At 43.1% G+C, this 16,933-nt stretch overlaps 1 protein-coding gene across 2 annotated transcripts in view; it reads left to right on the top strand.

Moving 5' to 3' along the window:
* The window catches only part of MYO10 (myosin X), a 227,312-nt gene that overhangs the window by 171,033 nt on the left and 39,346 nt on the right, over positions 1-16,933 (top strand). For both annotated transcript variants that reach the window (XM_060146899.1, XM_060146901.1), the window contains exons 19-20: positions 11,017-11,141; positions 11,234-11,348. In XM_060146899.1, the coding sequence (XP_060002882.1) occupies positions 11,017-11,141; positions 11,234-11,348 (240 nt within the window). The remainder of the gene's footprint in view (positions 1-11,016; positions 11,142-11,233; positions 11,349-16,933) is intronic.

Raw genomic sequence — 16,933 nt, 5'->3', positions numbered from 1 at the left:
GATGATTGCTTCCAGCTTTTGATGGTTATGAATAAACCTGTTATAAACATTCACGTGTATGTTTTTGTGTGAATATAAGTGTTCAACTCAGTTGGGTAAATACAGTCAGCCCTCCTGATCCAAGAGTTTCACATCCGGGAATTCAACCAAGCTCAGATCAAAAATATTCAGGAGAAAAAATTCCAGAAAGTTCCAAAAAGAAAAACATGGATTTGTCACATGCCGGCAACTCTTTACATAGCAGTTACATTATATTTATATAGCTATCTAGGTAGCATTTACATTGTATTAGATATTATAAGTAACCTAGAGATGAAGTATACAGGAGGATGTGCATAGGTTATATGTAAATACTACACCATTTAATATAAGGGACTTGAACATATGTGGATTTTGGTATACATGGAGGGTGGGGTCCTGGATCCAATCCCCTGTAGGTACAGAGGAATGACTGTACCTAGGAGTGTGATTGCTGGATTATATGTTAAAACTATGTCTAGCTTTGTAAGAAACTATCTTCCAAATGGGCTGCATCGTTTTGCATTCAGCCAGCTGTGAGTTAAGGTTCCTGCTGTTCCATATCCTTGTCAGCACTTGATATTAATCAGTTTTCTGGATCTTACCATTCTAATAGGTGTGCAGTGGCATGTCATTGTTTTCATTTGCAGTTTCCTGAGATATCTGTTGTTGAGTGTGTTTCCATATGCTTCTTAGTCACCCCTATAGATTCTTTGATGGTGTCTCTGATCAGATCTTCTACCTTTTTAAAAAATTGGGCTTTTTTTGTATTGTCAACGTGTAAGTGTTCTTTGTGTATTTTGATTACAGTCTTTTTCAGCTATGTATTTTTCAAACATTTTCCCAGCGTATTGCTTGTCTTTTCATTGTCTTAACAATGTCTTTCACAGAGAAGTTAGTTTTAATGAAATCTAACTTAGCAGTTTTTCCTTTCTTGTACTGTGCTTTTGATATTGTTTCTAAGTTATCACCAAACAAGTACATTGAAACAGCTGTAAACAGGACCACCCTTTCATTTATGCAATACAGTAGGATAAGTGGGTACCTATCTGAGGTGTCGAGTCCAGTGGGCAGCAATTTAGTGAGAAACTCATAAGATTCAGCTCCTGCCCAAAGGAATGTATACTCTTATGAAGGTTCACATGGATATGTCTAATGGATATAAAAAAAAAATTGTGAGAAATAGATTCACAGACATAGAAAACAAACTTATGGTTACTAAAGGGGAAAAGGGAGGGGGATGAATTAGGAGTTTGGGATTAGCCAATACACATTATTATATATAAAATAACGAGGACCTACTGCATAGCATAGGGAACTATATTCAGTGTCTAGTAATAACCTATAATAGAAAAGAATCTGAAAAAGAAATATATATGTAAAACTTGAATCACTTCTCTATACAGCTGAAACTAACACAACAGTGTAAATCAACTATACTTCAATTAAAAAAAAAATGTGACAGGAGGAACAGCATGGGCAAGGTCACAGATGGTACCAGTTGGATACATCCTGAACAATTTTATTGAGGAGGGAGTATTTGAGAAACCCCTAAAATATCCATGAAACTCAACAGTTAGAGACAATGGGAGGACATTTTCAGGTGGAGAAGTTGGCTTCAGCCAAGATGAGACAGGAAGTGAAGGTTTTAGTCAGAAAACACCTAGAGTTATCTCTAATTTGACTAAAACGTGGAGGGTGTGTGTGGGTGTATTGACTGGAGAGGTAGATTGGAGCTTACTGGGGGGGGCCTCCCATGTGAAATTGAAGCCCTTGTCTTAATTTGGGGTGCGCTGTAAGTTCAGGAGCAGGGAGGGGGTATAATAGGGCTAAGGCTGTGCCTTAGGAAGGTTTCATGTACGCATGTGTATATTATTTATGTTCAGAGTTTTCTTCCCATTAAGTAGTTGGGGTTTGTGTGGATCTGAGGTGCGGACCACAGTTTCCACATGTAACAGAGCTTGAAGTTCCTTGCTTTTCAACTGTGCTCGTCTGGGAAGGGTGTGGTTGGAAGGCTGTACTGGGTGAGTGAGAGATTTCCACGCTCTGTAATCTGACCCCCCGGGACTGACCAATAGCTTTAACCAGTCACGTAACCATGATGCTTCCCCTTCCTCGCCTGGGAGGGGGATGCGGTTGCCTCTTTTCTCAAAACGTGGAACTTAGCAAGTGGCAACAACTGTGTCGAATGTTGAACTGCCCCTGAGAGAAATGACTGATGTGAGACAAAGACCCTTTGTCTCTAGTTTAATTGGCTTTTGTTTACTTCCTTTTCAAGGTCAGGAAAGTTATACTGCTGCTTTAGTAACCATGCTTTTGAAAACCGTTCAAAGCATGATAAACTCATGCTATTTCTTAACTGCTTTTGAGAATTTGATGTAACAAAGACAGCAAATAAAGATGGAGAGGCCTCACGTCTTAATTTTTTGTTAAGCTGTTAATTAGTAGGGAGTGAGGACCGGAGTCTTGTCGCCACTCAGTGTAAGGTTGGGCATGATGTCTTCTAAGTGTGACATAACTGACTTGGTAAACTCTAATGTAATTTTTAATTCTTCAAGTTGATGAAGGGTTATCAGGCTTCTAAAGATGTGTTTGCTTGTTTGTGTTTAAAGTTGAATTAGGGTAAAGGCATATCCCATGATCATACTGCAAATACAAATATTCCTAATATATTAAATAGTCTCTGTAATCCTGGTGTCTCTCACTCCACAATGTTTACTTAGCAAAATGAAGAATCATGTAATGGTTTTACCCAAGAATCAACTTATTTTACATTTCTTGGGATGCTGGATACTAATCCTCCACGATACGGACTGTGTAATAAGTCCCTCCAGTGCAGAGCTGGTATGTAGGTAGATAAAGTTTACAGTATTTCACAGAGGAAGACAGTCAGGGGCCATTAAAAAACACAATGAGAAAAGTAGAACTCTTTCATTTTAATTAATTTTAGAATGTTATACCACTCACTTTGAGAAACAATCTACCAGGGTTGGGTTGGAGGTAAATCTTATCGATATAAAGTTTTAAAAAATTATTTTTGTATTAGGCTACTAAGGTAGGGCAATAAAACAAGTGTTGGCATAATGCTCAGATCCCACGTCTGGTTACTCTGTGCTCTGAGGACCCGTATGGCCAGGCCCAGGGCTTGCTTCCATATTGCATTCCAAGCAGATCGGAGCCAAAGAGAACCTGCATTTGTCGGGTCAGAGCAGGGGCTGGGTTTGCTCTGGGTCGTCCCATACAGTTGCCTCTGGTTGCTCAGTTAATGGAAGGCTCTTAATAAATACTTTTGATTGATGAAAACAGTGAGTAATGTTTACTTTTACCTCATCTCTAAGACATTGAGATCCTATCAAGTGGCTAGTTTTTAGACTTTGAATAAATTAAGCATCTTCTTAAAAGGGAGAGAAGGACCACTTCTGGAAATAAATTGTAGCCTGTGTTCAGAAGCGCCCGCATGAATTATCAAGTTGCATTTATTATTAAAGCAAAAGCAGTCGTCATTAAATACGTTGTCACCTGCGGGCTCCTTCCACGGGATGGAGTTCAACGTGTTCTGAGTGTGTTCCTCTGTCCACTGTGGTGTATCGGCTCTTCTCGAGCACCTGTCCTTGGCAGGTGGTATCCAGGGAGGAGAGGCAGGTGGACTTGCAACCACAAGTGGGTCAAGGAACATTTGAATTCTGTCAGTCCTCTGACGCTGAGACACAAAGTAACGGTGTTGTCAGCCCTTCGTTGTCTGTGTTAATGGGACCAGTGACTGGAGACGGATTTGCACAGAGTTTGCTATTTGATTTCCCAAACGGTGTCCTCTGTTCACTAGTTGTTTCTGTGTATAGATATTTGGCTGCACTCACCGTGTCGTGTGCCGGTTTCTGTTCTACATTGCCGTGGCCCTTAGAATTGTGATTTTTTATATCACCTGTATTTACACCAGGTCAGCACCTGACAGGTTGTCCCTAAGGCCCCCTCCTTAGTGTTAAAATGTTTAGAAAATGTCTCCATGTGCCCAAAAGACCGAGTGTTCTGGAAATGCTACAGTATAGGGTGCGTCTCTGCCCGGATTTCATTGTAATCTTTTCCCTAAAGAAGTTTCTAGCTCACTCCTTTGAGAATTATATCCTCTGGAAATATGCCTCCGGTTTTATAACACGTCAGCAGAAAAATATGGTTCGTATCAAGTTTGATTCACATACTAGTTTTCAGGAATGCAAAGTTCTTTGAGCTTTAATTGTTTGATTTAAGCAAATATTAACTGGTTTGAACAAGTCATTTAGCCTTGCTCACTTCCAGTTTCCTTATCCGCAAAATGCAATAATATTACTCATCTAACCCACCCATCGGGTTTCTGCCTTCGAGTGCTGTATGAGTTGAAGGATTGCTGTGGGTACCTCGCACATACAAACAAGAGGACTTGGTTCCTGCAAGGCTGCTAAACAAGCATTTGAAATTCTATGTGTATAATCATCAGTAGATCTTTGAGGTTAGAATAATAAAATTCTTCTTTTTAAAAATTATTAATGTTTTTAAGATTATGTATTTTATGGTTGCCGTCTTAGACTATAAAAATAATATAGGCTCCTTAAAGGAATTGACAATCTGTTGATTAACATCTATGAAAAATGATTCAAAAATTAAGGCAAAATAAAATACCTGGTTGACAGAAGTTAGTATTGAGAAGGAAACTTAACTTTGAGCTTCCTGTCAGCCAAGGCAAAAAGGGTAATACAATGCATTTTCTACTGTGTGTTCTCTTTTAATCACTGTATCTATTTTCAGTTTATTTTGTCTTGCCTTAATTCCTCTTTGGCACAAGGTGCGTAAGTAAGTTACCGTGAGTTATAATAGTCATCAGTTTATGAATGTAGAGTTAGATTAAGCATGTCATTTCTTCTAGAGAGAATAGTTTTCTCCCCGGTATCAAATTTTAAAAAAAAATTGCTCTCATAGATCCATGTTAAGTGATATTACATAACAGTAGATGACAGCAGAATGAAATAAGGGTCACTTCTGTGCTAGTCCTGCGTCCTTGTCCAGCTTGTTCTCTCCCCTCAGGGTGTCTCTTCTCTTCAGGAGACTCTGAGGCACGGAGAGGGTCTAACCTCAGCAGTAGAGCTGGATTTCCCACCACCCGCTGCCTCGGTTTCTAGTCGACGTAACGCTTAATCAGAGTGTGTGTGACTTTGGCCGTCAGAGGACAGTTCCTTCTCTCTGCAGTCCTGGCTGGCCCCTGCCAGCACCCCCTGACCTCGGCGTGGCAGGCTGCATTCCCACCCCACCCCCTCTCCCTGGACTCTTCTCAGGGCTTCTCCATTGGTTTCTGTGAGACCTCAAATGCTGAAAAGCATTAGAACTTCAAGGGTCCACAGGTAATTAACTACTCTATTTTCTTTAATTAAATAAGCGCAGATTGAGTGTCCTCTTACCGTGGACAGGTGACTATTTCCAAGTCCACTATCACACTTCTTATTGTCTCTATGCAGTATATATATATATATTTTTTTGTGTGTGTGTGTGGTATGCGGGCCTCTCACCGCTGCGGCCTCTCGCGCTGCGGAGCACAGGCTCCGGACGCGCAGGCCCAGCGGCCATGGCTCACAGGCCCAGCCGCTCCGCGGCATGTGGGATCTTCCCAGACCGGGGCACGAACCCGCATTCCCTGCATCGGCAGGCAGACTCTCAACCACTGCGCCACCAGGGAAGCCCTCTACGCAGTATTTTTGAAATTATGGAAGGCTAGGTAATGTTTGGGGTAATCATATTCATTAACACATAAATGCATTTTTCTTTTCTTTGTCGTTGTAAAACACCTCCCCTGTCTGGTGTCCCTGTTTGCCAGCACGTCTGTTGCCCTTTATTTAGATTTTTAGCTGCAGAAGCTTGGGCTTACCCGTAATTGATTGTTGTTCAGGGCTTAGCATGCTCTGTTACCAGTCATTTGTTTTGTCTAGGCATTCTGAAATCTTATTTTTTCAGATTGTAGAGGAGAAAGTTCTAATTTTTTTTTAGAATTAAATTACCTGAAGCTAAAAATATTTAACCCTGTCTCCAGGATACAAACTCTCTTGCCTCCGTCTCTTTTTGTCCATTTTAAATGCCTCCGTGTCAGTCTGGCTTTTACAATACCTTTTTCTCCTAAGCTTTATTGAGCTATAAATCACATACCATGCAACTGACTCATTTGAAGTGTACAATTCAGTGGTTTTTCATAGGTTCACAGAGATGTGCAACCATCACCACGGACACTTAAAACGTTTTCATTACCTCAAAAAGAAATCTCCTTAGGGGACTTGCCTGGTGGCACAGTGGTTGGGAATCCGCCTGCCAACGCAGGGAACACGGTTTGATCCCTGGTCCGGGAAGATCCCACATGCCGTGGAGCAACTAAGCCCGTGCGCCACAACTACTGAGCCTGTGCTCTAGAGCCCGCGTGTCACAACTGCTGAAGCCCGCATGCCTAGAGCCCGTGCTCTGCAACAAGAGAAGCCACCGCAACAAGAAGCCCGTGCACCACAACGAAGAGTAGCCCCCGCTCGCCGCAACTAGAGAAAGCCCACGCAGCAACGAAGACCCAACGCAGCCAAAAATAAAGAAATAAAATAAATAAATTTATAAGAAAAGAAATGCCCTACTTCTTGGCTGTGCCCGCTCTGTCTCCCCATCCCCTCCACCAGCCCTTAGCAGCCACCACTCTACCTTCTGTCTCCGTAGATTTCCTGTCCTGGACGTCTCACATGAATGGAATCACGTAACACGTGGTGTTTCGTAACTGGCTTCGTTCACTTAGTATAATGTTCTCAAGGCTCATCCATGTTGCAGCATGTAGCAGCGCTTCATTTTTTTACGGCCAGTAATATTCCGTTTTATGGATAGACCATTTTGTTTGTCTTCTCATCGGTTGGTGGACATTTGGGTCGTTTGCACTTTAAGGTTCCCTTACAGCAGCTTCGCCCCTGATCTCCCTGCTTCTCTGCCTCTGTGTCCACGCTGTTCAAAGTACGACCTCTACCATCCATTCTGTACCTGATTTTTTTTTTTACTTTGTAAAAAAAAAAAAGTTAAGTGTCTTCAAAGATATATAGCCAAATAGAAATTTTTCATATTGTACATACGTGATTATTTCCTTCTTTTAGTGCCGTCTCATTTTCCCCCCTTTTTTCTCAGCTGTCTCTTCTTCCCACCACCCATAGTAGTGCCCCCCACTCAGTAACAGCCTGGCATGTCTCCTCCTATCCTTTCCTGCACACTGTGTATCTAAATGTGTATATTCACACACATGTACATACATAGAGCAGGTGTTTTATTTGATGGGGTCATTGTTATACATACTTTTCTGCATCTTCTTTTTCTCACCTTTCAAAAAGGCTTGAGAGTTAACTGGGGCATCTTTAATTTGGTCTTATTTTGTAATGGCCGCCTAACACTTCATGATGGGCCTGATATCAAAATAGACCCAGCCATGCCTCTGGTCTTGTTTCCAGTTTTGCTGCTACCAACACGGGGATCCTTCTACAGCACAGGTCTGCCCCCAGCGGGCAGCTCGCGATCCTGGAAACAGTGGCATCAAACTTGAGTGCCGTGTCCACCAACAGCTCAGGTCCCCGTCCACCTCCGCGTTCCATCCCGGACTGAACTACTGAACATGCCAGGTTCTCTTTCCACCTCTTGGCTTTGGTTCGTGCTGTGTTCTCTGTGTAGAATGTCTCTTCCCCTCCAGCAGTGAGTAGGAGTTGTGAGAGCCCAAAGTCTGGGTCAGACCTGGGTTCAAATTCACGTGACACCCATACCCCCTCAGTACTTTTCTTTGTCCCGTGTTCCCAAGGAACGTAACTTTAATGTTTAGTATGGTTTTGTAGTAGGCCATCTACCAAATAAGTCGTGATGTTTGGCATACCTGTCACCCTCCTAAATGTCAGGGTCCTTGGAAACAGAATCAGCCCTGTGAGGCTATGCAAGTGAGGGTCAGAGGGTATAAGGGAAATCTCTGTACCTTCCTCTCAATTTTGCTGTGAACCTAAAACCACTCTTTAAAAAAATTAGTCTTAAAAAAAAAAAAGCTGTGGAGACAGTAAAAAGATTAGTGGTTGCCAGCTGTTGGGGAGAGGTAGAAGTGAATACATGAAACACAGGATTTTTAGGGCAGCAAAACCACTCTGTGCGATGCTCTGATGATGGACACGTGTCATTACATAGTCATCAAAACCCGTAGAATGTACAGCACCAAGAGTGAACCCTGACGTCAGATATGCACTTGGGGTGACTAGGATGTGTCATGTGGGTTCATCAGTTGTAATGAATGTCCTACTCTGGTGAGGGGTTTTGATTTAAGACAAAAAAGAATCCAGCCCCCGCCTTTTGTTTCCCCCGAAAGCATGAATCACAAAACCCTGGCGCATAGTAGGTGTTTAATCATTTATATTCAGTAAACGGATCAAGGCCAGACTCCTAGGACTATCATTGCCCCGGTTTATGACTGTTACTTCCCCAATCCTCCCTTGCTGTCGGCCATCAAAACTTCACAGTTAGGACACTGCCGGCAGTCTTTGGAGGGAGGACCTCCAGTTCTGGAAAACGAGTTACCAGTACAGACTGGAGTGCATTAGCTGAAGTTTTGAAAGGCCACATGCCTTTGAGTTGTGACTTGTCCACCCTCCAACTGTGTCATCTTTGAACATTAAATTCACCAGAAAGAAAAGGAAGTTGAGACCCACCAATGGAAATACAGGTCTACTCCCCTCGTGATTGCCCTGTGTGTTGCCCAGGGCGACAATCTGCGAAGAGATCCCCCTTCCCCCGGTTAAATTTCTGTGAAGGGGCAGAAACACAATCACAATGGGAGCCTGGAAAGAGTGGCCACTCCTGGTGGCTCCCTCCCGCCCCTCCCCAGGCTGTATGAAATCCTACAACCACACCACACTAATTAGCCCAAGAATGGGAGGGGTTGTCATGGCGACCGAGCACTTTTTAAAGCACAGGAATGGTGTTCATTATTGTTCAGTGTCTTTAGCTGTGGCGAAAAGGTCAGTGTGGCAGTTGTTTTCCATATGAATTTTGGCCTGAGAGCCAAACCGAAGGTGGAATGTTCCTTGGAGGGACTGGAAGATGGTAAGTGCCGCTGGACTTTTTGGATGGGGTGTCCCTTTAGTAATATTTTTCAGAGTGTTTTAATAACTAGTGCCAAACTAAGGAATTGTACGGACTTTGTTAAGTAGAGATTGAAAGAAAAGGAGCAAGGAAAAAAGTATGGGTCAGGAACAGTGAAAGTTTGAGAGAGATTTAGAGAGTTTTTTATTTTTTAATTTAACAAGTCTTTGAGCATCAAATGATTAAATATGAAATTTGTAGATTTCTCTATGAATTAACAAAGTTAACTAAGTCTGATGCCTTATTCAGTGTTTGTTTTATATTAGCTCTCTACTGGTCGTTGTGGATCGCTACTGTTCAGATTATATTCCCAAATAAATCTAACAGAAGCATTTTAAGCAAATACCCTCAGAACAGTTGCCTCTCTCTCTGTGTTTCAATCCGAAGATAAGGGAAAGGAGTTATCAAGGCTAATTTTTTCATGCTTTTCTTTTATTCTTTCTCGTCTAGGGATATTTGAAATAATTAAGACCAGAAACCAGTGAGCCCCAGTTCTTTGGATATTCGCCCTTATTTATTGGCTAGACTCCGGTAGAATACTGCTGAGTAGAGACATCTGACCCCAATGTTTGTAGGAGAAATTAAATTTGAGACAAGTCATCGTGCTGGATATGATGGCAGCTTTTCCATCAAACGCTGCAAGGGAGGTTTACAGAGCATTCTTCAGATTTATTTTTTTGCTAGCTTGGAAAGCGTACAGAATAACATGGCTTTCAGCCTGATTTCGTGTTAATGACTGGCTGTGTTTTTAAGACTCGCAAATTTAAGCCACTTACCGTCTTTGCACTTTTTAACAATGTACTTGTGTTCTATGGCACTATTTTTCAGTCATTTTGTACACAGTTGTGTAAGATAAGAAAATACGAATTAATTAAAGGGAATGGGGTGTTTGGATTAAAACACAAATCACTGCCCAAAAAGCTGTGAGTGGGAAATGGCATACTTTGGGGCTTTACCCTGAAAGACCATTGTCCTGTCAGCAACACCAGTTTGTTTGGCAACTGAACAGATAAGAGAATATGGTTCAGAATGTTAAGTCCTGGCTTGATTTCCTCTGTCTTTTGTTTGTATGTTCTGGGATTAATTTATTTAGTGACCATAGCATGGAGCTCGATAAATAGGGTTTCTGACTAGAAATTGAGAAAATTAATTTTTTTTTTTTCATTTTTGTCTGTTTTCTCCACTTACAAGCTCTCCTCTTCCTCCCCAGCCCCTAACCCCGCCCCCAGCCCTCACTGGATCACTGCATTCTTCAGCTAAAAAAAACGCCTGGAAATTGAATTTTGAAAAGTAAATAAAGTGATATTTGCATGACACTTAAGATTCTTTGGAAAACATAGCATTAAAATTGGTGGTCCGTTTATGAAATTTGTAAAATAATCAGAAATTTGAACCTGGATATTAATATCAGTGAATTCTTGGTATCTTTTAAGATAGTGTTGTGGTTCTATTTTAAAAAATGATACTGGAACACTTCCCTGGCGGTCCAGTGGTCCACACTTCCACTGCAGGGGGCACGGGTTCCATCCCTGGTCAGGGAACTGATCCCGCATGCCGCAAAGCACAGCCCAAAAATTAAAAAATAAAAGTGATACTGATATATTTACAAATGAGAGTGTGTACTGTCTGGGACTTGCTTCAAAACAAATCCAAGGTCAGGGAGTAAGTGGGCTAAGGATGGGGGGCAGCATTGACATGGGTGCTGGCTCTTACAGCTAGGCTATGGGTATGTGGGGTGGCGTTTGTTTTCTGTTTTGTATATTTGTGTAGGTTCAAAATGTGTGTGTGTAAAACCATGGGGGGGGGGTGTGCGGTCTTGTTAACGTCATCTTCTCACCTCTTGGCATGTTTTAGATGCCCGACCAGTTTGAACAGGCAGTTGTGGTCAACCAGCTGCGGTACTCCGGGATGCTGGAGACAGTCAGGATCCGGAAAGCTGGGTATGCTGTCCGAAGACCCTTCCAGGATTTTTACAAAAGGCAAGACAGAGCTGCAGAGACCCTCTTTCTTTGCAGAGGGGCTGGGGAAAGGATTTTAGCACAAGGTGACGCTGGGCATTCTTCTTTTGCAGATATAAGGTGCTGACGAGGAACGTGGCTCTGCCCGAGGACGTGAGGGGCAAGTGCACGGCCCTGCTGCAGCTCTATGACACCTCCAACAGCGAGTGGCAGCTGGGGAAGACGAAGGTAAAATTTCGGAGAAGAACGACTGTCCCATCAACCCCCTGAGAGATGTTTGAGTTCGGTGTTCTGTGATGACTGCTAGCCAACTGTTTTTCCAGTGTTGGGAAGATACGCACGGTATCATGCTAGCCATACTCTTTGTCCTCCCAACATGAGTCTTCTATCTGAAGTCCTTGATTTTCAGGGACTGTGTTCTTGGGGACACATTGAAGCATCGGATCCTAAGTGCGTGTGTTTTCATTTAGTCAGTCAACAAATGTTGGCTGATGGGCAACTCAGTGCCAGGGAAGAACTGGGCAGCCTCTGGCATCTAAGAAGTGATACCCCAGACCCTTCTAACGTTGCATTATAAGAATAGAATACTGAATGTTCTCCCTGCATCACAGGAGCTGTTGTGTGGGAGACCAGCAAGTAGTCCGAAATCCGGCAGGTTACCCAAAGTCCAGTCTGGAAAGCCAAGTTGAAATCCATTTTTTTAAACATGCAGGTGTGACTGAGGCCTTTACCCCTTAGCTGAGTGGTAAGCAGTCTGGCCTCAACAGCAAAACTTAGCCATAAAATTGGCAGTATGACCTCTTCTCCCTGTATCAGGAGCTTCCAGAGCTCTCATTTGGGGTTCCATTCTCCTTCTGCCACCCACCTCCAGGGTCTTATCACACAGGAGAGGCAGAAATGCAGGCAGCTGGGGGTCGGCCTTTGAGTGTATGGTTGTCTTCAGAAGTAAGAAGTGTTCCTCAAGCCTCATCCTCCTGGCTCTACAAGTAGGAATGGAGCAGCAGAGAAATATTTTAAAGTTTCTGCTTACATTATGTTTTTAACCTAGGAGTCTCTTTGTTTAAAAAAAAGAAAGAGGAGGAAGAGGGCAACAGAGACACATACCTTGCAGTTTGACTGTCTTCATCTCAGAGCTTCTCTGACAAAGTACCATAGACAGGGTGGCTTAAGCACAGACATTTATTTCACACAGTTCTGGAGGCTGGAATTCTGAGATCAGGGTGCCAGCATGGTCGGGTTCTGGTGAAGGTCTCCTTCCCGGTTTATAGACAGCTGCCTTCTTACTGTGTCCTGACACGGTGGAGAGTGAGTTCTGGTCTCTCTTCCTCCTCTTATAAGGGCACTAATCCTATCATGGGGCCCCACCCTCCTAAACGTAATTACTTCCTAAAGGCCTGACTTTCAAATACCATCACATTGGGGGTTAGGGCTGCAGCATAAGAATTGGGGGTGGGGGTGGTGGCCAACATTCAGTCTATAACATTGATGTGAGATTAAAGACAAGTATTTAGGCATCACCTGGAGCCCACTTAGCAAAGGAAAGTGTATAATGAACACACTCTTCTGCTCTTGAAGGATTTCAGCTGGCCAGGGATTTAAGATGCAAACATCTAGCAAGGTAGAGATGGCATGCAGAGGTATTGTATTAGTTATCTATTGCTGTGTAACAGACAGCCATAAACTTAGCAGCTTTAACAACACACACCAATTACCTCATGGTATCTATGGGTCAGGGGTCCAGGCACAGCTTAGCTGGTCCTCTGTCAGGGTCTCAGAGTGTCGGCTGGGGCTGCATTCCCTTCTGGAGCTTGGGGTCCTCTTCCAATCTCACGTGGCTCTAGAATGCCATTCTTTGCAGTTGTAGGACTGAGGCTGCAGTCCCACTGGACCCTCTTTTCCTGCTGGCTGCCCCCTGGGGCCACTCTCAGCTTCTAGAGGTCCCCCCACAGTTTCTAACCACCTGACCCCCTCCCACGCCCTCCCACTTCTTCAGGGCCAGCGGGAGACACTCCTGCTCCAGTCTCCTAAGGTGGAGTCTTATATGATGTAACATATCCATAAAGAGTGATATCCCATCACCTTTGCCATGTTCTAGAAGAAAGTCACGGGTTCCACCCACACTAATAGGATTAAACAAGGGTGTAACTCATTGGGGGTCACCTTGGGGTGTGTCCTCCCAGGTGTATAGGTCTCTTTACCTGGAATTCTCCACCCTCCCCTCCACCCCATTTAGCCAACTCCTCCTTCAAGTCTCTGCTTAGATGCAGGCTTTGACAGGAGTCCTATTTGACATTCTTCACTGCACCCTGAACCAAAACTCATCCCTAGACTGGGCTAAGCCCCCTCCTCTGTCATTGACATCTTTCTGTTTTCTGCCCTGTTATAACACTTAACATGCTGTCATGTTTTCTTGGTATTGCCTGGTGACTTGTCTACAATCACCCAATAGAGAATGTAGAGTTCATTGTTCGTTCTTCTACACGACACAATGCACGTAGTAGGAGTTCACATAGTAGGAGCTCGGTCAGTGTCTGTTAAATGCTAAAAAACTATAAAGTGATGGCACAAGATTGTTGTATGTTGAGTCACTCAAAGAACTTTCTAAAGAAGTTGGTTCAAGTGGAGCTCTTGGCAGTATAATATAGTCTGCTCTGATTTTTTTAATTAAAAAGGTATTACATTCTCTATAAACTGATATCCTCCTCCTGTCTCACTGCCTTATACCATGGAATAACATCAAAGATTATTGACTCACCCAGCCAATACCGGTCTCTTTTCTGAGCTCTGAAAAAATCAATCCAACTTCATTTACAATTTACGGTGGAAATCAGGCCCCAGCAAGACTTAGAACTGGGTGTAGCACAGGGATACGGAGACATAAAGACATGGGCATTGCCCCCGGTTTACTAAGTTTCTGGGAGATAAGTCATCCCATACAACTGATAAGTTATGCAGTGTGATCTCTTGAAGGAATAAGGACACACCTCCAGGAGAGAGCTCACTGTGAATTGACATGATCAGAAGAGTATTCAAGAAAAGGAAATCTTTAAAGAGGAGTTAAATTTTAATTGGTGACACATGGGAAGGAGAAGTGGGATGGAAGCTTATCATTTTGCGTAAATATTAGGAAGTAAATGGAAACATGAGAGCATTTGAATTGTATCCACTAAATAGCCTCGACCTTGACCAACATTGGACTTAATTATACACTTAATTATACTCTAGCAGTGTTTCAGTCAGTGTTGCCGCCAGAGGTCTTTGCATTTAAAACCTTGAACCTCTAAAAAATATCTAGATCTTCTGGTAAAGAAGTTTCTGTCAACACTTACACGACAGAGGGAAACGTGGGCAGCGCTGTAGTCAGCAAATTAAACATGACGCCAGGTCTGAATTCACTGGCTTAAAACACATCTGGTCTTTGGAAGGCAAGGATTCTTATCTGCTGGGGAAGCATCCCTAAAGAAGCTAGGAGGCCTGTCCAAGCCTCCGGAACAGCCCGAGCAGGAGATCCTGCTGTACGCCCCTGCTGAGAAGCCAAGTTTAGGGAGACGGAGGTGAACAGCTGCTCCCCTCTTTCTTCCTGGTTTTGCCTTTCCCCTCTACCTCGTGACTCCGGCACGTTTTACTTTTCTGCTCCGTGGACTACATTGCCTGACCTTATTTCTTCTCTGGCAATAAATCCTGCAGGAGGTATTCTATAAAGACATTTTACTGGAATAATCCATAGGCTCGTGAGCTCTCTAAGCAAATGATAGGAAAAGCCATGAGAAACTATTCGTATTGGATACTGAGTCAAGGTTAGCCGAGCAGCCCCCTGAGTGGGCACTGCCCCTTCCTAAGCTGCTTGATGATGCCTGACGAGGCCGGTGCCTCCGCTCACAGCAGCTGGATCCTGCTGACTCGATCTTGGCTGCATCCTGGGAACATGGCAACGTGGCAGCAGACACCACTGGGCTGGAAGATCTGGCATCACTTTCTGTGTGTTGTTGCATAAATTCAGGGTGGATGTTCTTAATGAAGCCAAGTCAGGTCTCTAAAGCATTTTACTCCGTTTGCCCTTCGGGTTATGGAAAGAATCGATTGATAGATAAAGATGTGGAAGTAAATCTAATAGGCAGAGCATAGAGCTCTCTTTGATGGGCATGAAACTAAGGCAGGTATTTCTCTGACTCTGATTCCAACCAAGACAGTCCCTTGACTTCTGATAAGGTGTGAGACGCTCTTTCCTTCATAAAGCTTCCTATTTGTTCATCTGATAAATGTACTGCTCATTGGCATCGATGCTCTTGTGTTATGATGTCACCACCACCATCACCACTCTTGTTCAAGATTTGACTTCATTACTTTTTCTTTTAAACACTAACCAGAGCAACAGCCTTAGGCTAAGATCCTTAATGTCAAAAAATCGTCTCAAAGAGAAGTTTAAATATTTCTTCGAAGTCCAGTCTTGATGAAAACCGCTTCATATTTCTGAAAACTTTTTCTCATTGCTGAATTAACAAGCTTTATGCTTGTAGCTGCTGTTTCTTACATTAAACTTTTTTTTTTTTTTGCTTAAGATGCAGTCTCTTTATGCATCAGCAGAGCATATTAATTGCAATTATAGGAAGAGCATTGTATGAAAAGCTTTTCTGAGAGAATTATTTGGTGGGAGAGTTTGACAAATGCTCAGGAACCCACAGCAGGAGTGGGTAAGGCTTCTGTGAGTCACATGATGGTGGGATCCTTTATTTGCTTTTCCGCCCAAATGTCTTGGAAGAGCCAGGGCAGAGAGTCTGGGAAAATGTGGCATCAGGAGGACCTAATGCACCGTCATAGGCCAGAATGACTCACTGGAGCATAAATTGAGAAATCATGAGTGAGGGCGTGTGTCGTTTAACCAGCCCCCGACCAGTGCCCCCAGCTGACCGTTAACAGAAAAGCATAAGAAAAAATTTGTTTGATTTTAGGAGATAATTCAAAACTTCCTTAGGCATCACGTTGGAAATTACAAAATTAAAAGCTACCACGATTGAGGGAGGGTCTCAGTATTTTCATACCTTTTCAAATATTAGGAATTCTGATACGAATGCCAGTTACCAGACACACTTAGGCTTAGATAAATGGTAAGCCTAGGATTGAGGTGCCCACGGGCAGAAACAGGCCAGCCAATAGTTACAATCTCTTTGTCCCGATTCTACTGATACTTTTCTTGCCATGGCTGAACCGAGGTAACTTAAATGATCCAGTTCTAATTGCAAGCAGTTTATAGAATTACATTCTTAAATGTCAGGTTTTTTATGTGCATTATTTTTTGAGGCCAAGACGCTTTGATCGTAATCATTTGACAGGCATGAAGGGAGCGTTTCCACGTGACGGCAAAGTAACAGTTTACAAATTTCTTGGATTTTTTCCCCCTCCCTTTCTTTCTTTTGTCCTTTCTTTTCTTCTTCTCCTCCTCCCTCTCTTCCCCCCCTTTCCCCCTCCTTCTCCTTCTTAATGTAGGGAGTCTCTCTAGATATCTTCTTACTTAGACTTACTGTAGCACTGGTGCTGGCGCATGAACTATTTGTCCCAGCCCACAGTGAGGTAAGGATTTATAAAGGCAATTTCACAGCCGCCTTATGCCTGTTGAACTAATAAAAACTGAAAAAACGGGACTTGGATTTTATATACCCCTTTGTTTTTTTCTTTCCAGTAATATATTGTTTACTATATTTTACAAAGATCTTAGTCTGTGACAGATGGGAAGTTTAAAAAAAAGAAAGAGGGCTTCCCTGGTGGCGCAGTGATTGAGAGTCCGCCTGCCGATGCAGGGGACGCGGGTCCGTGCC

Source organism: Lagenorhynchus albirostris, chromosome 3 (assembly GCF_949774975.1).
Source record: "Lagenorhynchus albirostris chromosome 3, mLagAlb1.1, whole genome shotgun sequence".
NCBI classification, from domain to species: Eukaryota; Metazoa; Chordata; class Mammalia; order Artiodactyla; family Delphinidae; genus Lagenorhynchus; species Lagenorhynchus albirostris.
The sequence above is the reverse complement of the archived record's forward strand: the minus strand, read 5'-3'. Positions and strand labels throughout refer to the sequence as shown.